Raw genomic sequence first — 22,875 nt, forward strand, 5'->3', positions numbered from 1 at the left:
TCCAAATGAAATGCTACTTCTAGAGCAAGATTTTTTCAACTAGGGTTCCTCCAGATGTTGCTAGTGATTCTCTTGAGCATCGAGCAATTTCTGCCTCTTTGATAAGTTCCCACTGACACCATTAATCTTTTTAGCTATCTGTAAGGGGTTAATTCTTCCCAAGGACCTCAAGTGTAACGAGCATTCTTCCCACTGACCATGATACCATTATGTATCGTGAGTTGCAGATAAAGTAATTTTTAGCAGGGGTTCCCTGAGCCTGGAAAGTTATTTGAAGGGTTCCTCTGTGTTGGAAAGGTTGAAAAAGGCTGGTCTGGAGTATGATATTATTTTTGTATCACTGACATGAAATGCTCCACTGTTGCTAATATTCTGGGCCTCATGACTCGTTAGTGTCTGAAATAAATAATCTTGTTTCCCATGGGAAACAATCAGATTCTTCCTTTTTATTATCCCATACTGAAATGGAACCTGGCTGCTGTAGGTTACAGGTTACAGTTCCTATTTCAGACATGTTTGGTCATGAGGCCCAGTAGTACTAATGCCATTCTTGCATGAAGGTTTTACTCACAAGGCTGTAGTCGGTGTGTTGAGGACAGAAGGTGTTCCAGGTTGAACGTTTGTAATTATCCATACAGGAGGAAGGGGAGAAGTCGCAGTCTAGCGAGGCGGAGAACCTCACCCTCATCGTTATGCCTGTCTCTGTGCCTGTAAAGCTTGCGCCTCCAGAGCCTAATGCACAGCCCGGCAGCAAAGCAGAGAAGCTTGAGGGCTGTGCATCCGATGACGAAATGCCCATCTTAACGAGGATGACTTTTACCCCGCCGTCCTCTCCAAAAGTGGTCAGCTCATGCGCCTCTTCTGTGAGTGCTTCTACCTGCCTGCTTCTTTGTGTTATGTGTTGTTTGTGTGACTTTTAGGCTTATGTTTTGTCACTTAAATCATGCCTGAAAATTTTTTACATCTGCCACATTTTAAAAATATGTTTTGACCTTGCATGTGACGACATACATTATGGGAATTCGATTTGGAACTATGGGAAAAAGTGACTTTTATTCTTCAGTTTGTCAATAGTATTAACATTAGAGTCCCCCAAAACATAGCTATTACCTGTCAATCCTGCCAATAAATCCCATTTTTGTCACTTCCTTTAACAGGGTGACAACACTGTTCTTTCTAAAGTGAAATGACACAACAGTGTATCACTGTGTGGGCAGGGTAGTCTAATGTGGCCATACATGTTTTGATAAATGATCAATATCTTTTCTGATCGATGTCTCCCAATAGAGACAATTGGTTTGTAGCTGACAACCCAATGGATCGATATGCCGCACATAAGGAAGTGGAGTTCAACCAATTGTTGGAGGATAGGATTGGAAGTTATTGATTGAATCTCTTTTTCTACAATGCACATCAGTCAGATAATAAAATTAAGCTAACTTCCTGTAGTGAACAGACAGCACAATGCCTCTACTGCTCTCAATATCCAAGCAGTTCTGTCAGTCGTGTCTGGTTTCCCCCAGATGGACTACACATGCCTCCCCATCTAGTCCTCTCTATAATATAAGAATGAGTTGTTCTGTAGTCCAGCAGGGTAGAACTCAGGCAGGGATGATTCACTGTCTGGGATTATAGTGCAGCAAAGGTAGTTTTGAATAGCCCCCTATTAAACTTTGCCAGCTCTAGCTGCCCTTATGCAAAATAATGTCTGAAGGAAGAACCACCAATCAGATTTTCTCATTTTATATTCTCATCTGCAAAGATGTTTAAAAAATATGACTTTTTGAGTTTGACTGGTTGCCATGCAGAACATTATAGGTTCTTCTTATTTTCATGAGGTCTACAGTTCTCCAGAAGTAGATTCCTCGGAGTGATACCAAATCAGTCACTATACACTGGTGGACATTCATGAGGGAAATATAATTTCAGCATTTAGGGTATATAAAATTAAGGCTCATCTTATAAATGTTGTAAACTCATATTTAGGAAACGATCAGAACACCACATCATCAATCTGGTATGAAATTGAGTAAACCAGAAGATCACACCAAACCTCACCAGGAAAGAAGAAAATATCGCCATAGGCCTGAGCCTCTCTTCATACCACCTCCTTCCTTCAATGGGAATGCATCTCACTCAGGAGCAACATTGTACCAAAGCCAGCTCCGCTCTCCACGCATCATTGGAGAGACTCTGCTGGGAACCCAGGAGCTGCCCACCTACACGCCGCCTCCAATGCTCAGCCCAGTGCGCCAGGGTTCAGGACTCTTCAGTAGTGTCATCACAGCTGCGCATAATGCCCACCTCCCTCTCACACCTCTGACGCCCACTCCAAGAGTGCTGCTTTGTCGCTCCAGTAAGTATTCTATTTTCAAACATGCATTAAATTGGTTTTCCAGTTGGATCTATAGGAAGGTCATTACTTCAGACCCTTTCTATATAGCCAAAAAATGGACAAGCAAGAGGAATTTTCACTGAAAATGGGATTACTTTAAAGATTTACTTTGGACCAGCTTGAGTCAAACAAATTAATCAGATGCCAACTCCATGTGGCTGATAGTGAAATTGAAACATTTGTTTAAGCCAAGTAGACCCAAAGTAAGTGTTTAAAGTCATTTCATTCTTTGAGGTATTCTTTAAAGTCCAGAGAAGGATTCTTTCTCTTTGTGTGGAAGCAGTGGTTTGTCTGCAGTGGTCTGACAAACCCCCTGCTTAGTCAGAGCTAGAGCTCTCCAAACTTCACGAAGCATGTGCTTTGCAGATTACAGAGCTATTAATTTGACTAAGCAGGAGACATCAATAAAGGAAGAAAGAAACTCCTGAAAGCTGCAAATCACAAAACTCCTATGTAAAAATTAGGAGCAGCCTCGTCTCCATCCAGGCTACACACCCCGCGGGGCGAAACACATCGGAGGCCTAGCCTGGATGAAGTCTAGGCTGAGGCTGCTCCTACTTCTTACACAGTGATTTTGTTGACGTGCAGCTTTTGGGACTTTCTTTCTTCCCCTAATTGATATTTACGGAGCGGAGATGAGTTCTTTCCCTGCCTGCACCTCCAGTGGCTGACAGCAGACGAGGACCTACCAGAGCGGCACCCTTAGTTCTTGTATGGGTTCACAGTAAGCAGAAGAACCTCTGGAGAAAGACCACTGCAAGGGTCCTTTTCAGCAGCATGCTGGCAGGGGTAGGCTTTGACTGCTTACTAAAGAAAAAAAAACATTGTAAAACTTTGCAAACCTTTTTTTTCTGATGCAATTGAATTGCATGTAGCTGGTTTAGACTGAATATTCAGTTGGGATTAAATAAAAACAACCAAAAGTAATAAAAATGTCCACACCCTTGTCCTATACATAGCTGCACACAACACACAATGCAGTATGTCCATAGAGAGAGATCCAAAATATTTAGTCTACATGCACTAGTGATTAGATCTGTAACAGTGGTATGGACATCAAAGGTTCACCTGTTTGAATTCACTGTAACTGACCATGTCCTGGTGGAGATAAAAGGGGAACCTAGGCTGGATTCTATGTTACCTTAGAATATTTTATCTCATGGGTGTGTGGAGATACGTGTGCCATCAAGTGTTTGGTTCTCTGCATGAAGGAATATGTAAGGGGACACTGTGGTTACATTGGGTTATTGGAGGGGAAATTATTGTGTTAAATTATGGTAAACACTGGAAGATGTCATGCTGACCCAGTAGCGGAGCCAGAGGGCTAGCTGGGGTGGCAATTGCCAACCCAGACGAAGTCCTTGCCACCCCTGTTGCCACCCCGCTGAAAACATTACACTGTTTGATTTAGGGCTGAAACAACTAATCGACGAAATCGATAATGAAAGTCGTTGTCAACGATTGTCATTATCGATTAGTTGCTCCGTCGATTAGTTGCGCTGCGTTCTGGACTTTCCCCGCCTGTCAGCGCCGTCTCCTCTGTAAAGCCGCCGGCTGCACACACTGTGTCTCAGAGCTCGGCGCTTACGTGACCGCCCACTCTCTCCTCCTTTCCTCTCCGCCTTCTTGCTGACATCAGTGAGGGAGTGAATCAGATCGAGGGAGGAGAGAGAGGAGAAAAGCAGCAGCCGATCACGTGAGTGCCGAGCTGCCCCTTACAGCGCTATAGCTGTACAGTGTCCATGCAAGAATCAATGCAGCGTGCCAAAAAACAGAATATATACAGGTACTTATCACGATAAAATAGTTAATATTCCTTATAAAGTGCAATATTATAATAGAAAAATAATTGATTAAAATCGTCCGTATAGCACATATAGTGGGTCTTTCTATGCTACCAATTTTATATCTCTGGCTGACCCGGACGTTTTTATTCACTTATTTTTCTATTATAATATTGCACTTTATAAGGAATATTAACTATTTTATCTGGATAAGCGTTTATTATATTATTTAATTAAAAAAAAAAAAAAAGTTTTGGTATAAAAGTACTGGGAGCATTATGTGCCCTGCAAGTGTTACTTTCACTGATTTTATTCCCAAACAGTGCCCCATCTCTGGTGTTGCCAGGGGGTGGGGGGAACAGTGCCCCATCACCGGTGTTGACGTGGGGGGGGGGGCAGTGCCCCATCACCGGTGTTGACGTAAGGGGGGGGAATACCTTGCCACCCCTGTTTTAAAAAGTCTAGCTCGGCCACTGTGCTGACCCTCTGGTTTTAATACTTTTAGCAGGTGACCCATAATAAGTATACATTAACCGGTTAACTCTCCGGATCTGCTTACTTGTTCCAGGTCAGTGACTCAGAATGTATCAAAACGGGAGACTGTCTTTTCAAAAGGAGGTCAGAAGGGACAAACCCAATATTCCTCTTATGAGAGGTTTGCTTTAATGTATTAGCCACAGGAAACATTGCCATAAAATGTTATTGAGCAAGCCAATTGGCAAGCTCAGAAGACCCATGGAACGCTGTGTCCTTACCAGCCAAATATCCAGCCTAGCAATATAGTTATCCTTGATGTTGCAGGTTCTAACAAAATGATAGTGGTCACAGGGTGGTGACTTTTATTTTGTTAAGAAGCCCAGTACTCCCACAACCTGACCCCAATTACTGAGAAGGCTTGGAAGCTGTAGTTGATATTGAAATGTGTTGACAATGCAGGCGTCCATTGATGTCATCATCTGTGTATAATGATATGTTTGTTCATTAGATAGCATTGATGGAACTGGTGCGACTGTAACTCCTGGGCCTGGAGAATACACTGTTGATGTTGAACCGTAAGAAATACTATACTTTTATACTTCTATGTGTCTATATATTACATCTAATTATCAAACCTGTTAGTGTACAGTAATTGTTAACTGTATGCAGTAGAAGCAGATGCAGTGAGTTGAAAGTAGTCTAACAGAAGAGAATTACCAGCAGGTAGAATTTTCATACCTCTGTATGAGCATAGGAGAAAAACCAATAAAGACCAAAAAAAAGATAATACTCATTACCATGTTATTTATTTCAAAGCCATCATAACAGTATCATATTTTCCAAAAATTATTATTCTTTTACAGGATTTATTTTGCACTCCACAAAATAAGGGAGACAGAAGAGTTACAGCATAGTACAAGACAAGAGTGTTAGGAGGGCCCTGTTCTTGCGAGCTTACAATCCAAAAGGCAGGGGCAAGTGATACAAAATTGCTCCCACCTGCCCTATGGGGGGCTTTTAACAATGGAAGTCAGTAGGCGGGCTCCCAATCATGTGACTACTGTGATTGACTGTCACAGCAATCTTTTAAGTCAGAAGCTTGTCCTACTGGCCCCAGATCATAAACAGTGACCAGAAGCTGTTGGCGAGCACTCGGTTACAGTGTTGGGGTCACCGAGGGCGCATACCCCCAGCACAGAAGAGCAATGCTCAAAACCAGCAAAGTTCACCACCATGCGTTCCTTCAATAGCAAGGAAAAAATTTGAATGTCTCCTGTCTTGCTTCAAGGCTCTAATGCAGGGGTCTCCAAACTTTCTAAACAAAAGGCTACGTTATTGTCCTTCAGGCTTTAGGGGGGCAGGACTGTGGTCAGTGGTAAATGTAGAAAATCTCTATAAGTGGGAGCAAACAATGCCCTGTCTTTGTTGTCAGTGTGAGGAATAGTTCCCCATCTTTGGTGTCAGTGGAAGGAATGGTGACCCATCTTTGGTGTCAGTGGATGGAATAATGGCCCATCATTGGTGTCAGTGGAAGGAATAGTGCCCCATCATTGGTGTCAGCCGATGGAAAGGTGCCACATCGTGGGTGTCAGTGGGAGGAAAAGTACCCCATTGTTGGTGTCAGTGGATAGAATAGTGTCATATCATTGGTGTCAATGAATAGAACAGTGCCACAAAGGTCGAATAAAGGAAAGCAAAGGGCTGCAACCCCCCCCCCCCCCCCCCCGGGCCATAGTTTGAAGACCACTGCTCTAAAGGATACAGAAGAAAAAGTGTTGGGAGAAGGAGGAAGTTTTGTCACATGGCTTTGATAGGTCATGTGACATGGTTGTCTCCCTATATAGGAATGCTCGCTTCATTCCAAGAACACACTGCTGGACATCAGTGTTTACACATAATGCTCTTCATGATATAGGTAGAATATAGGCGCAGCTGAGGAGCAATTGGAGTGAAGTAGGAGAGTGAATACTGATTTTCCTTTTAAATAGAACTCTAAGGTTGGGCTGCTTTGCCCTGTAAGCTCATCAGGTTCTGTTTTTATTGCCTATTCTTTCAATCCAAACCATTTTAAGGCTATACAAAGGGGGGAGCAATTAGACCGCTAACAGCAGCTTCTAATGTCTTACATGGAGTTATTCTGTTATATTTTAAGGAGGATTAATATTGGATCAAGATTCCAGGCAGCGATCCCAATTCTCCAGTGTCGGTCATCAATGAAGGAGATGCACAAAGCCACTCTGGTGTGGAAGCCTTTGCCAGATCTAGAGAAGGAGGAGTCACAGCAAAAAGGTTAGAGCCTTAACAATTTAGGAAAGTCTCCGAAGGATACCTACTCCAGCAACTTGTTTTACTATTAACATGTAACATCATCAGCACATTAAAACCCAAAATTACACTGCGCCAAATAGGCAATGAAAAATCTTATAAGAACTAAATAAAAAATGTGGCAAAAATAACAAAAAGTGAAGAACCAAAAAAAGACATAGAAAAAAATATTTGCAAAACCTATTATGGTGTTGCTGCTCCTTTGAATTTTTCAGATATTGTTTAAAGCTTGCAAATTTTTAAAGAAACAGATGATCAGTGCTCGTGGTGAGCACTCACCTAGTGCAGTATATCTCACTCACCAGAAATTATTGTCTTCCATCAAGGATGATCGGCAGAAATCACTTTGTTACTGTGGTTTGCTCCCAGCATTCAAGCGATCCTCCTGCTTCAAGTAGTGATGTCACTTTAAATACTCTCCATCCAGTAATTACCCATAAAAAAGGAAGAACTAGCAATAGTGCAGTACCGTAAACAATTTTCTGATATGAGGCAATTATTTCTGGTGAGTTAGATATACTGCACTTGGGGAGTGGTCACCACGAGCAAAGCACACTGGAAGATAGTTTGAGGATAACTTGTGGAGACTAAGGCTCCATGTACACGGGACGTTGTAAATGGCCGTTTAGGAGCAGTTAGGCATTTTTTTCAGAAGCCCCTGAACCCACCTCCATGTTATCTTATCTGTCCATGTACACTGGGTCATTTACAGGCCAGGGACGTTTTTTGGAAAGCAATTATTTGCATTCAAACGTGTGTTTCCCGGCATTTCAAATGCAAAAAGGCGATCGAACGCATTGCCCGCTAAACGCGGGTGCAAACGCGACACAACAGACGTTTTAAATGTCCTAAAAAAAAAATTCCATCATTTAAGGGACTTTTAACAACGTCCCGTGTACATGGAGCCTAATGGTGGAATTTTCTATACACACTTATATGGTGGACTTTTTTGGGACTAAGGTAAACAGTTCTTTATGTTGTTTATTTTGATTTATGTTTTTTACTGATAAATGAATTGATTGACTGTAATATATAACTATAGTGACTCCTATGTTCTGTTTTTTTGAGTTTTTTCAGACATTGTTTAAATATCAGTATGTTATGCAAAAATATTTATCCTATACAGTATTAAAAGTCACTGGATTAGGTGTGTGCCATAATCCCTACTGCCAACATTGAAGATGATGTGTGGTCCACCAATGATTTGGATGCTTGTGGGAGCTTCCAATGACCTTAGAACAATCATAGATAACTGAAAACCTCTGTTACAGGAACTACAGTAGGTTCTGAGGCTAATTATTAAGTCCAGGATGGTGTCATCACACTGCACCCTTGACACCTTCACTATACTGAGGCCTCTAGGAATAAAGATAGACTTTGAATATTGAGGAAGGGTTTCATTCCCCATTTACGACCACAATTTGCAGGCTAAGTTTTTCCTTTTACTAAAGCTAGAGAGGGCAAAATTAGCCACAATTCTGCAGAGAAACCAATCCGCTTCTAACCTCAGCTTGTTTAATTAGGCTTTAGCATTAAAACCTGGAAGCTGATTGGGTTCTCTGCAGAATTGTGACTAATGTTGCCCTCTCTATCTTTAGTAAATAAACCCCTAGGGCTCCATGTACATGGGACGTTAGAAAAAACGTGCTGCAAAGCAAGTTCTGACGCCGGGAAAAAGCAGCTGTTAAACGTGCTTTCAGTAGCCTTTTCCATTGGTGTTATTGCACGTTTGGCCACGTTGCTTTTAGCAGCGTTTTTTCTGCCTCCATTCAAAATCAGTGGTTCCCTATGGGAACCTATTGATTTGAATGGAAGTCGCACCGCAAGTCGGATCAGGATGATCCGACTTGCGGCGCGACTTGTGCTGTGAGAATCTTAAGGGGGAACTCCACGCCAAAAATGGGAAAAAAACGGCGTGGGGGTCCCCCCCAGGTTCAAATCCAGGCCCTTCGGGTCCGGTATGGAATTTGAGGGTAGCCCCACGCTGAAAAAACGGCATGGCGTCCCCCCCAAAATCCATACCAGACCCTTATCCGAGCATGCAGCCCGGTAGGGCAGGAAGGGTGAGGGGACGAGCGAGCGGCCCCACCCCCCCTAGACCATACCAGGCCACATGCCCTCAACATGGGGGGGTGTTGGTGCTTTGGGGCAGGCGGAGCTCTGCACCCCCCATCTCAAAGCACCTTGCCCCCATGTTGATGAGGACAAGGGCCTCATCCCCACAACCCTGGCCGGTGGTTGTGGGGGTCTGCGGGCAGGGGGCTCATCGGAATCTGGAAGCCCCCTTTAACAAGGGGGCCCCCCAGATCCCGGACCCCCTCCCTATGTGAATGGGTATGGGGGGCACACTGTACCCCTACCCATTCACCCCATAAAAGGCAGTGTATGTGTAAATAACGACAGGAGACGTTTTGGAAAGTTTATTAAAAATCTTCATCCGGTCTTCTCCTGCTCTGGTCTTCTCCCTCTCCGCTCTTCTGGTCTTCTGCTCTTTTGCTGTCCACTCTTCTGCTGTCCAATCTTCTGCTCTTTTGCCTCCTCTGGTCTTCTTCTTCTTCCTCCGGTCCTCCTCCGACGATGTTTCCGGGGATTATGCCAGTCACCGGTAGCTTGTTATATAGCCATTAGGGGTGGGGCCTCCCGATGACGTCACCGGGAGGCCCCGCCCCCTTATGTCACAGATGACGTAATCTGTGACATAAGGGTGCGGGGCCTCCCGGTGACGTCATCGGAAGACCCAAAGCACCAACACCCCCCCCCCATGTTGAGAACATGTGGCCTGGTATGGTCCAGCGGGGGGGGGTGGTGCCGCTCGCTCGTCCCCTCCCCCTTTCTGCCCTACCGGGCTGCGTGCTCGGATAAGGGTCTGGTATGGATTTTGGGGGGGGCTACCCTCAAATTCCATACCGGACCCGAAGGGCCTGGTTTTGAACCTGGGGGGGACCCCCACGCCGTTTTTTTCCCATTTTTGGCGTGGAGTTCCCCCTTAAGATTCTCACAGCGCAAGTCGTGCCGCAAGTCGGATGCGACTTCCATTCAAATCAATAGGCTCCCATAGGAAACCATTGATTTTGAATGGAAGAAAAAAAACGTATAACGTGGCTGAACGTATGTTCATCACGTTCGGTCACGTTTGGTCATGTTCAGCCGTGTTTCTGCGTTTCAAACGCCGGGAAACACACGTTCGAACGCAAATAATTGCGTTCCAAAAAACGTCCCTGAACTCAACTGCCTGCAAATGACTGTAAACGACCCTGTGTACATGGACAGATAAGATAAAATGTAGATGGGTTCAGGGGCTTCTAAAAAAAACGCCCAACTTCTCCTAAACGGCCATTTACAACGTCCCGTGTACATGGAGCCTAAGTCACCATTCACACTAATACGACTTGTTAGGTGACTTGGTCAACCTGACAAGTCGCGGACCGTCGTGGTCCATTGTGTGGTACAGGAACGGTTCTAATAGGAGCGACACAAGTCGCTCCGACTTAGAAAAAGGTTCCTGTACTACTTCGGGGCGACCTGGAGCGACTTGCATAGACATTCGTTCTATGAAGTCCGTGCAAGTCGTGCCGAAGTCGCGCTGCATGCGACTTCACAGGTCGCCCCCGAAGTCGTGCCGCTGCAGTGTGAATGCGGTCTAAGTGTCCAGGGCAGGCCTTTGGGGGGTGCGAGCTGTGCGGCCGCACAGGGCGCCATGGGCAACAAGGGCGCCGTGCGGCCATCACAGCTCGCAGAGGATCAGGCTGAGCTGTGTGAGAGATACACAGCTCGCCTCACTGCAACAATAGGTGATCGAGGCACGGCTGCACAGCGGGAGGTGAGCGGCGACTGCGGCCTGGACAGGGTTAACACAGGCCGCGGCCACCGCTTACCTCCCGCTGTGCAGCCGTGCCTCGATCACCTATTGCTGCAGTGAGGCGAGCTGTGTATCTCTCACACAGCTCAGCCTCCGATCCTTCCACCGAATCCACGCTGACTTCCTGCCCAGTGCCCACACATCCCCGGGAGTGTGGGCGGGCGGGAGGAGGAGAAGGGGCGGGGCGATCTCTCCTCTGGCGTAAGTGCAGGGAGGGAGGAGAGATCGTCAGCTCCTCCTCGCCCCGCCCCTTCTCCTCCTCCCGCCCGCCCACACTCCCGGGGATGTGTAGGCGGGAAGTTTAAAGAAAAAAAAAAAAGCTGCAGACAAAGTAAAGTAAGTGACATCTCTCTCCTTCAAAAAATGTAAGGGGGGGTCTGTGATGTAAGGGGGGGCTCTATGTGTGGGGGGGCTCTGTGTGAGGGGGGCTATGTGTGGGGGTCTGTGATGTAAGGGGGGGCTCTCTCATGTGGGGGGCTATGTGTGGGGGGGCTTTTTGTGGGGGGTCTGTGATGTAAGGGGGGGCTCTCTGATGTGGGGGGCTCCGTGGGGAGGGGGGGTCTGATGTAAGGGGGGCTTTTTGTGGGGGGGTCTCTGATGTGAGGATGTGAGGGGGGCTTTGTGTGTGTGTGTGTAGGGGGTCTCTGATGTTAGGGGGGCTTTGTGTAAGGGGGTCTCTGATGTGCGGGGCTCCGTGGGGAGTGGGGGGTCTGATGTAAGGGGGGCTTTGTGTCGGGGGGTCTCTGATGTGAGGGGGGCTCCTTGTGGGGGGTCTCTGATGTGAGGGGGGCTTTGTGTCGGGGGTCTCTGATGTGAGGGGGGCTCTGTGTGGGGGGGTCTCTGATGTGAGGGGGGCTTTGGGTCGGGGGTCTCTGATGTGAAGGGGGCTTTGTGTGGGGGTCTCTGATGTAAGGGGGGCTTTGTGTCGGGGGTCTATGATGTGAGGGGGGCTTTGTGTTGGGGGTCTCTGATGTGAGGGGGGCTCTGTGTGTGGGGTCTCTGATGTAAGGGGGCTCTGTGTCGGGGGTCTCTGATTTAAGGGGGGCTTTGTGTGGGGGGTCTCTGATGTAAGGGGGGCTTTGTGTCGGGGGTCTATGATGTGAGGGGGGCTTTGTGTGGGGGGTCTCTGATGTGAGGGGGGCTCTGTGTGGGGGGTCTCTGATGTGAGGGGGGCTTTGTGTTGGGGGTCTCTGATGGGAGGGGGGCTCTGTGTGTGGGGTCTCTGATGTAAGGGGGCTCTGTGTCGGGGGTCTCTGATTTAAGGGGCGCCACGGGATTAGCTCGCACAGGGCGCCTGATCACCTAAGGCCGGCCCTGTAAGTGTCTAAGTGCATCTATTTATTACATCAAATTTTAAAGAGTCTATTTGAATGTTAATTCACTTTTAGTATCGTAATATTACCCAGTGCACAAGCTGTATAAATTAATTTGTGTGCATCATAATTCTCCAATATGGGACTTACTGAAGACTCGTGTACAAGATTGGGGTAATGCGTATATAAGCATGCTCTCAGTTTACTAATCTCTAGATATGTACTCATATACTATATTAGAGTAGGATCTGCACTTGCATAGATCTTTGTTGGTTTCCATGTATATTAGGTAATATATCTAACTGAGGCCACTTTTTGTTATGACTTTGTTCACTGGCAGAACTGAGCAGTGGGGGGTTAATTTTGTGCTGCTTGCGCCTTCCTTGTGCATTTTTGTGGGTTTTTAATGCTGTTATTTTTAGATATGTTGCAATGTCCGTACTTTAATAAATTAGAGTGAGATTCACACTTCACAAGGTTCCTTGATGGTAATGTATAACTTCCACATATTGTACAGCATGTCAATAGCTGTACCCTTTAGAGGGTAGGACTGGCCTTGCAGGTCTTCTTCACTAACCCATTACTACTCTCTGCTTCAACAATCCCTCATGATGCCCCTGTAGTGATAAGTTTATTTTCATAGTTGGCAAGGTTAGTATATTTTGTTATGTGAAAAAACCTAAGTACTAAAATATCTGTAATGAGGGAAATATGGAGGCCAACATTCAGTCACCTAGCTTTATGCTAATGTTTTGACTTTAATATTTCCTGGCTTGGAACAACCTTGCAAATTGTGAATTCTAATGTTCCTCTGAGTTTAATTTCCTTCATGCAGTGGGAGGTCAACAGTGGCTTCCCCTGTATTTCTTGTGTAACAATTAAACTTGAAGCAACACTCCTGTCTGTTTTTAGGATGAAATTTGCTCTTTGTACATTATGCTGGTCTTTGATGGAATGTTGTCTTTTTGTACAGTGGAGTTGTTCCTGAGCATGTCCTGCTCCAGTGTATTGCCAGGCGGAGGAACCAATTTGGAGTATGCTCTGCATTCCCTCTTTGACGCCAATGGGGACATCATGGTAAGAAATTTTTATTTTACTTTCCATTGTTTATATGTGGAGTTTAAATAAACTTAGCCTATTATGTTTTTAAGATCCTTTAGTGTCCATTCACACTGGTACGACTTGTCAGGCGACTTGGTCAGTCTGACAAGTCACGCACCGTCGCGTCCCATAGTGTAGTACAGGACCGGTTCTAATAGGAGCGACACAAGTCGCTCCGACTTAGAAAAAGGGTCCTGTACTACTTCGGGGCGACCTGGAGCGACCTGCATTGACATTTTATGAAGTCCGTGCAAGTCGCGCTGCACGCGACTTCACAGGTCGCCCCCTAAGTCGGAGTGACGTAGTGTGAACCAAGCCTTAAAGTGGTTCTAAACCGCAGCTGTTAAAAAAGAAAAAAAAACACCTGTTAGGCAATTGTATAATGTGCTAGTATGCATCACGTACTAGCACATTATGGAATACTTAGCTTAGAATTAAGCCCTCCCGCAGTGCGCTGTAGCCAAGAGGGCTGACATCTTCCCTCTGTCTTTCTTTTGGGTTCGCCTCCTTTGGTTCCAGCAAGGTATGCCGGACCTTCAGAGCACATGCGGTGATGTCACTGCATGCAGGGTGAATATCTTCTAAACATTGCACATTTATTGTGCAATTAAAATTAGCTTAAAATAGGGAGGTAGAAAGATACTATGTACTAGGGGAGATAGTATGGCAAATAAATCACAAACATCCCCAGTATATTCTTGATATTTTATGTCATTTAGTGAGAATTTGTATAATGGTACTGCCATATTCTTTGGTCATTTCCAAAACCATTTGCATCTATGTTCTTCCTAAGAGTGGACACCACAAAATACCTGCTATTAACTGTAATATTCAAAACAGCCTCGGGGCTTCTCTCTGATTTAGCTTCATATTGTCATTGGAGCCTGATTTTCTTCAACATCACAGATAAGCCCTGCCAACTGCCATTTCACTGTCCAATGCCCCAGTGCAAGTGGCACTCTCATTGGCTTTATTTGTCATGTGAAGAAAGAAATACAAGACTTATGTACTGAGGTGTTGCACTGTTGGCGTCTTTGTATGTTAGTCCAGTAAAATATTCCCATTGCACATGTATCTGGAAATGACTTTGTAATAAGTGCGTGCTGCAGCGACCGGTTGCTGGGATGCAGTATCCAAATAAGGTTAAGGCAAATATTGCCAGCACATCAAGGATCTTTGAAATAATGTCCAAAAGTTTATTGAAGCAATCACATAACAGGATAAAATTGCATTGATTTAGGGTCACGCAGGACCCCTTCCTTCATCAAGTTACATGCCTGATGAAGGGTAGAACATTGCAACTTTGTGCTGTGATGTAATCACTTCATTAAACTTATGGATGCTATTTCAAAGATCCTTGGTGTGCTGGCGATATTTGCCTCAACTTTGTATGTTAAAGGACACCTGTTCTTTTAAATAAATATGTAAGCCACCATTGCTGATCTCCTAAATAAATAAGTAGGAATGCTGCCATTGCTGATCTCCTGAAAATGCTAGTTACTTGGCTTCCTCACTGATCTTATGGCTTCAGTACTTTTCATGTAACTGGCCAGGAACAAGGATCAAAAGTTGTAACCAAACTTCATTTTTTGCATGCATCAAGACTACCAGAAAATTATAATTTTGGTAAAGATATTAGCAATGTCCCTTTTCTGATTGTAGCTTTTAAACAAGCAAAGGCCCTGGATCCAGTTACATTCCCTAAAAGCCTTCATTCATAAAAGTCAGCAAACATCCCAACAGTAGCATACAAATCTGTTATTTTGCTATGATTAAAGCAGAACTAAAGTTCATGATATACCATCAGGTAGTGATCAAAAGTGCAGCATGAATCACTGTAAAGAAAGTCCAAATAGTGAGCCCAAATAAAACAGTCAAATAACAGCTGGGCTATCCATTGTATCTGAAAGACTCATCTGATGTTAAACGTGGAGTGTCAAAACTTTCACCAGACAATAACCAAGAAACGGCAGTGAGAACAAAAGGCAATACACCCCAAGTGCTGTCAGATGCTCCTTCAGCGTGATCTCCCTCCACCAATCTATGCACTCACCAGAAGATGCTGTTGGTTGTTGGTTCTGCAGTCACTTCTCATGCGATGTGCACTGTGTAAAGCAGCTCCCTTTTCCTCGGCTCAACTCTGCTTCGATGACGTCACATACCGCCCCACGCCGTGTGACGTCATCGAAGTGGAGCTGAGGAGAAGTGAGCTCCTTTACACAGTGCACAACGCATTGGAAGTGACCGCAGAACCAACACAGCGAACTACATTTCCACCATGTATATATTAAGGGTGTAGCGTTAATCTGAAATGTGCAAGTCCATATGCAAGGAAAGTCCACAAGGTGTTAATATCAACTCCACAAAGATGTGTGTACAGGTTGAAAAGTCCAAACTCCAAGACCACCACCAAGTTTAAAGACACACTGCCTCTTACCGGATAACATGGACCCTCATTACAAAGGCCATGTTCAGCATCCACATATGAATACAATCAGCACTCCTCCAGAATGTCAGGAACAATTGTCTCCAAATGTGCCCCGGTAAAACAAGACAAGAATATGCCCATAGCGTAATATGTACAAATAGTTTTAATATCACGCAAATAAGTAAAAAGAAGCTTACAGATTGGTGGATATACTGGAGCAGAGTGGAAGTTCCCCTTGCATAACGGTCCGCGTCCTTGTCCCGCCAACAAAATGGGCGCCGCGTCTCCTCGTGTGGGCTAGCGTCGCCATAGGCTTCTGCCGACGCGTTTCGTCATAGGCTGACTTCGATGTTATCCGGTAAGAGGCAGTGTGTCTTTCAACTTGGTGGTGGTCTTGGAGTTTGGACTTTTCAACCTGTACACACATCTTTGTGGAGTTGATACTAACACCTTGTGGACTTTCCTTGCATATGGACTTGCACATTTCAGGTTAGCGCTACACCCTTAATATATACATGCTTATTGATCTGTTTTTTACAATTTGGATCTGTGGTAGCTGCTTTTCGCCTACTTTTTTATTATATTTTTACTTGAGCGCAGCAATACTTTTATATACATTTCCACCATACTGCTTAACAGCAGTACAAGGCTCATCTTATTGCATCTTCTGGTGAGTGCATAGATTGGTGGAGGGGGATCATGCTGAAGGAGCATCTGACAGCACTTGGGGTGTATTGCCTTTTGTTCTCACTGCCGTTTCTTGGTTATTGTCTGGTGAGAGTTTTGACACTCCACGTTTAACATCGGAGGAGTCTTTCAGATACAATGGATAACCCAGCTGTTATTTGACTGTTCTTTTTTTTTTTGGCCTCAATATTTGGACTGTATGTTTAAAGTAATTCATGTTGCACTTTTGATCACTACCTGGTGGTTTATCTTCTTTGTTTGGACATTTATCTGTTGAAGCACTAAACGTTTCACTTATTAGCGCTGCACATACTTTATTTTATAATATTTTCTGAGGATTGTATATTCACCTTTTTTGTGCCAGCTGCCATATACACCAATTTATAAAATCTTGTAACCGCGCTAAATGTCCAAGAAAAGCAGCAGCTATAGGTGAGACTACACCAAAAGCAATAAAAAGATAAAAAGCTGCGCTAATATAGAATACTGATAAACCAAACTCATTAGTTAAATGAATAACACAATGATGGCTGTATGCCAAAACTCAATATAGCAACAAATTTCATATAGCTATACAGAGTGACCATTAAATCACATGAAATTAATGAGCGATAAAGAGCACAAGTCCATAACATAAGTGTTAAAGGTAAAGTCCCAAAGTGACATCCACAAGAGGTGAAGTGATGAAGATGTAAGCAAATCTGCAGTCACCCCAGTGATCCTACGACAGTGGCACACTTATCTCCTTACCAGAACACCGATAAAAATCTGCCTGTATGGATATCCTCACAACGCCCTTAACAGGGCGAGCCTTCCTCCAGCAGGTAACCAGGAATGTGATTAGGAGAGAGTAGTGCACTGGTCAGATGTCACTCGAGGTGTGTTCCCATGGTTCCATACAAAAGAGAGGGGCTCGATAGTGTAATATAGTCACACACTTTATCAGTTAAATAAAAGAATAAAACTCACATGTAAATGGCAAATAAACGCTGTAGATAAGCCGCCTGGCTCACATATAGCCGTCCTCTGGGCAGCGCGGTGACGTCAGCACGTCGTACCCTACGCGCTTGTCTCAACAGAACTGCTCCCATCAGAAGTCTGTTGATTTCATGGTCACTCTGTATGGCTATATGAAATTTGTTGCTATATTGAGTTTTGGCATACAGGCATCATTGTGTTATTCATTTAACTAATGAGTTTGGTTTATCAGTATTCTATATTAGCGCAGCTTTTTATCTTTTTATCTTTATATACACCAATTTATCTATCTCTCCCTTTATATTGTTTTTTAAAGTTCATGATACTTACCTTTCCTTCAATAGTCCAGCATCCTTTACCAGCGCCGGCATCTTTTGCCTGACTTCTTCCAGGTGCAGAGCTGTGGTTTGAACTGGAGTTTAGTCATCCCAGCACAAAGGATCCATGCCAGGATAGAAACTAAGTTGCTGCGAGCAAACAGGCAGGTTTAATTTATTGCAGAAAAGACACTGCATGTCTCTTCTGCAATAAAGTGCCTGCCTGCTCTCAGACTTTAAAATAAGGCATTCTGCAATAAGAAAGTATAGCTGAAATGCGTTAGTTTTGTATGCTACTGTCAGATTTTTGCTGATATTTATAAATAAAGGTTATTAAGGATTGTAACTGGTTGAATAATTTTCCTTGTTTTTGGACTAGGAAGGAGGGCAAGAACTTATGTGTTTAAGCTGGCATTCCATGGGCCATTTTAAAGGAGAGATTGAGCTATTTTTGTGTGTATGTGAGAATCTTATACCAGGTTTCCTTTATAGTGGAACTAAACCCTTCTTTCCTTTACAGTTAAGGAAGCTTTCATCTTAGCCTCTTTGAGCTGCAATTGCAGGGGTGCTGCACATTGTGAACAGTAATGACACAATTACTTGGTGGCCTGACAGTTTGGTTGAGAGCACATGCAACGGTGACATTATCAATCACAGCATCCCTTGAATGCAACTGTTTAAGAAACCATTAAATGAATGGGTTTAGTTCAGCTTTAAAGTGGAATTAAACCCATTGTTTTACTGGTTTACCCAAAACAGTTCAAGGCATGCAGTAAATGATAACCGTCAAAGCAGCTTTTTCTGTCTCTTCCGGAACTGTCAACTATCAAATGGCTGGTGTCCTAACTGATCACATGTGCAGCACCATGGCAGCTGCAAATGAGAGAGAGGCTTAGATGGCAGCTTCCTTAGCTGTAACGTTTAGGATGGTTTAATTCTGCTTTAAGACTAGAAAATAAATTCTTTATATTTAACAATTACAGAGGTAGGCTTCTGTGTTCCTATAGTGACAAATGTCACAAATCAGATGTTTTCACATTTTATAACAGACAGAAGAAAAGTGACCGCTGGAATCCTTGTTTAATATGGTGTTTGAATTTTTCTTACTGCAGAGCGCTCTGGAGATGCTGCTATTGAAAGACATACCAAGGCTAAAAAGCCATCCACTAGCAGACTACCACTATGCAGGTAAAATCTTCCTCCCGTTAGCATTCCATCAGTGGGACTGTGTGTGTATCTGTGTGCTGCAGAGTATGGAGCCATGTGCCATTTGTAGTAACCTATAGCAGGCACTCAATTATTGTTCATTCTTCTGTTTGATCTTCAATGATGAATGTAGGGGGGTTAAAGTGGAACTTTAGTCAGAAAATCAAGTCCTGCTAGATCACTTCAGGCTGGCCCCTTTTGCAATGTAAAGCATAAAAAAAAGTCCCTATACTGTTTAAAATCCAGTAATACTCTGCCTCACCCTGTTCTGCGCATGCTCAGCTGCTCTCCATTTTTAGACACTGTTGAATTTGTAGAGGCCGATCTGCTGACAACCTTAAAGCATAACTAAACTCTCCTGTTTTTTTTATAACCAATAAAGCTGCCTCTGTTTGATCAGTAAGAACACCAGCCATTTGATGGTTTAACAGTTTGGTTGAGGACACAAGCAAATCAAACTGTTTTTTGAAGCTGGTAAATCGATGGGTTTAATTCCGCGTTATGATTTACAGCTGGGGCTCTGGGTTTCAACGTTAATGGCAGCCTCCAACAAGAAGAAACAGGAGCAATGCTGGAGGCAATTTCTAGAACACACTAATTTTGATAGCATATTTATTAATGTGGAATGTATGTTCCTTGCTAAAGAACTTTATCTTTTCTCAAGTTGTTATGAGTAAAGTTTCACTTTAAGGATTATTGACATACAGTAAAGTAGCAGCTAGTATCTTTACTCTGGTATCAGATAGCATCTTCTGACAATGCATGTCAGCACAAGACGGCCAAAGATCTTGTCTCTTGTGAGACCTGCTGTATCCATCTGTTCTTCTTTCTTAAGTCGACCTATAGCAGTAACCGTCTTTCATGTTGGTTGTAAGGGATTGGACACTTGAAGAATTCATATTGAGAATTAGGCCTTGTTCACACAGGCATACTTAGGCATACATATGTGAGTGCCATGTTTGCCCACACAGTGATGCAGAGTTTTATGGTGCATTGCCACACAGGCGGTCCCATTGATGTCATTTGGAACTGCTCCCAATTTGATAACCGTATGGAATGCTGGACATGTTCTCAAATGCAGACATTGTAAATTCAGGGACACTTTCAGGGAATATCTATGCATCCCAGTGCAGGCAAACACAGCCCTTGCATGGACGTACATCTTGTTTGTGCTGCAGAGTGAAAGCTGGAAGCTATGGGAATGTCTGTAGCTTTCTACTAATATGGTCAATGAAAAAGGCTATGTCCTGTTTAAAGAATTATCATCAGCCACAACTAACAGTTCTTGCTGCATGTCTTCTTGGTAGTTTATAAGTGAAGCCCCCCTTTGTCCTAGGGGATGTAGTTCAAACTGATTGCATAGTTTTTCACCTGGTTTTTCCTTAAGTTTAAGTTGGCTTGTGATTTCTCACTGTCGCCAGTAAATGTCACTGGTCATTGTATAAAATTTCGCAAACAAAACCAAGTTATGAATATTTCGATTTTCTTCAGCCAATCCAGTAGGAGGTTTATGCCGCTGATGCATGCTTGGGGAGGATATCAATATTTGGAACAGGCCATGTGTTCGCTGTCTTCACCTGGGCTGAGGCCTAGGGAAGTGCTGCTGGTTGGAGCTCTGCTGTTAGGCCAATGGCCTGTTTGGGGCCAGATGTGTGCTGAAGTTGTCCTAAAGCTGTTCTGCCTGGTGTGGAGGAAGCTGTGCCAAGAAGGAGACTAAGGGGAGGCCCCTTGATGGAGAGAAGCATGAAGAAGACTGGTCTCTCAGAAGGGACTGGTGACTCACTTGGAGGATGCACCAAAATATGGGAACGTGTTTACAGTGTTGCTGGGTCGACTTAAAGGTTCTGACAATGTGAAGCTGGACATTGATCTGAATCTAGAGAGTCTCTAAGTGATCTGCTACGGTATCTGGACTGGGAACCCTAACCCTCACCTCCTTTTAGCAGTTTCGCAAAAAAGCCTTAAAAAGACTAAAGCAACTGGCGCCTAATATCCTTTCTCCATCTTCTCATTTAGCCATGGACTCTGCTTTGGAGTGAAATGCCAGCCAGCATGTATACAAACCATGAAAGTAAACTGAATTATTTTCTCAGACGTACATGTGAAAGAGATCAGTGTAATGTGAATAATATTGTCAGTTTGTGTTATGGTTTGAAAAAAAAACCTTCTTTATATTTACAGTGTGCGGTTATATGTGAAATAGGAGGCAGCCATATTCACTTGTACAGGATGCAGGCTCTGCTCCCGTTTGGGAGTGCTGCACAGTGATTGTACCTTACAAATCCTATTACATCTCTTCCCAATAGGGTTTATCACAATGAGAACATTAAGCTGTTGGCGGTTTCCTATTCAAACGTGTATAACACCATAGTACATAAAACCTGCATTGGACCCACATGCCTTCTGTACTCCAACAACACGCAAATTCTTAATTAGCTATCACTATTCTACATGTCCGTTCAATCACCTTCTGTCTGGCTTTTTGCCCCAGTAGTTCCACCTAAAACTACCCTTACAAGGTCAGGAATGACATGACAAATTTAAAGGTCCCTACTCCATTCTCCTTCTCAATCTGCCTTCAGCCTTTGACATTGCTGACCATTTGTTGCTGCTTTAGAAGCAATCTGTTTTAGAAATGAAAGGAACTCTTTTTGGAAATAAAAGGAACTGTTGGAATAAATTTGTCATGTATTTTGTGCAACAACTACATCAGCCAGTGGATGGCAGTGTTTATAAGTTTGTAGCTTCTCTATGTTTTCTCTGTATAATGAAGTTCCTGTTTCCTGTCTGCAGTTAAATAGAAATGCCCACATGGACTGTGCACTGTCTGTCTGTTCTGTAGGGCTATATACAGAATTTCTAACAGGTTATTGGCCAGGCATAACCCAGGCACCCATCCACCCAGACAAAAGCTAAGAACTCAGTCATAGCCTGCTACAGCAACATTGCAAGATACAGCAACAGAAAGAAGACTGCAAAAGAATAACAGAAAATGGCCAGTAACACAGCTGTAACAAAATGTTGTAAATCTGACCAACCAGAACTACCAGTTTTGGAAATTCAAGATGAAAATACTGCTAACAAGAGAAGGTACATGAAAAATGTATAAATGAAGTCAGGCCAGAACAACTTTCAGATGAGTGGCTAGAGAAAGACCAAAAAGCTCAGAGCACAATCTCTCTTACATATATGTATGATCTGATCATCTTCTATGCTGTGAAACTGCTAAAGAAATGTGAGAAGGATTACAAAAGGTGCATTAAAGAGCTAATCTCAGCAATAAACTGTATTTGATTAGAAAGCTAAAGCAAACCAAGCTGATGAAAGGCTTAGGATATGCAGGATTTTATAAGGCACACCTTAGATTGGTTGGACTCCTGAGAGGCATAGGAGAAGAAATAAAAGATTTACATGTTGCAGCACTATTACTCAGTGGCTTACCAGAAAGTTATGAAGCGCTTGTCACAGCACTTAATACATGTCCAGATGATAAACTAACATTGGAATATGTTAAGGGCAAGCTTGTGGATGAATATAAGAGTAACACAGAAAACATTAATAGTGACAGTGCTTCTATCTCTGCTTTAAAGACAAAAAACGGGAATAAAAACAGTAACATGCCATAAGATACAAAGATACACGTAAATGTTTTAGTGTGTAAGCAACAAGGTCATTTAAAAACAGATTGCAGAATCTGGAAAGCTAGAATACAAAAACAAACTAATCTACAAAGAACCAAAACGTGTGAAGGAAGAAACTGATTTTGCTTCAGAAAATGAATTTAGTTTCCAATCCAAAAGTCACACCTTCTCTTTGCAGGCATGGCGTGTTGATTCAGGAGCTACGAGTCAAATGAGAAATGACAGACATTTCTTTATTCACCTTGACCAGAGTAGAAAATCACCACAACTAATGGGCAAATAATGGATACTGAAAGGACTAGGAGATGGTTTTCTTTACTGCCCTATTTCCCAGAGTGTCACCAGAAAGATACATGTGAAAAAT

The 22,875-nt window shown here is 43.6% G+C and overlaps 1 protein-coding gene across 2 annotated transcripts in view; it reads left to right on the forward strand.

The window, feature by feature from the left end:
* The window catches only part of TRERF1 (transcriptional regulating factor 1), a 240,263-nt gene that overhangs the window by 185,928 nt on the left and 31,460 nt on the right, over window positions 1–22,875 (forward strand). The window contains exons 5-10 of one of the 2 annotated variants that reach the window (XM_082249773.1): window positions 639–863; window positions 1,987–2,356; window positions 5,165–5,231; window positions 6,809–6,945; window positions 13,127–13,230; window positions 18,777–18,852. In XM_082249773.1, coding sequence (XP_082105899.1) covers window positions 639–863; window positions 1,987–2,356; window positions 5,165–5,231; window positions 6,809–6,945; window positions 13,127–13,230; window positions 18,777–18,852 — 979 coding nt within the window. The remainder of the gene's footprint in view (window positions 1–638; window positions 864–1,986; window positions 2,357–5,164; window positions 5,232–6,808; window positions 6,946–13,126; window positions 13,231–18,776; window positions 18,853–22,875) is intronic. The other variant, XM_082249774.1, reaches the window with a different exon arrangement.

The sequence above is a fragment of the Pelophylax lessonae genome (genome assembly GCF_965119305.1).
Source record: "Pelophylax lessonae genome assembly, chromosome: 3".
In the NCBI taxonomy this organism is placed as follows: domain Eukaryota; kingdom Metazoa; phylum Chordata; class Amphibia; order Anura; family Ranidae; genus Pelophylax; species Pelophylax lessonae.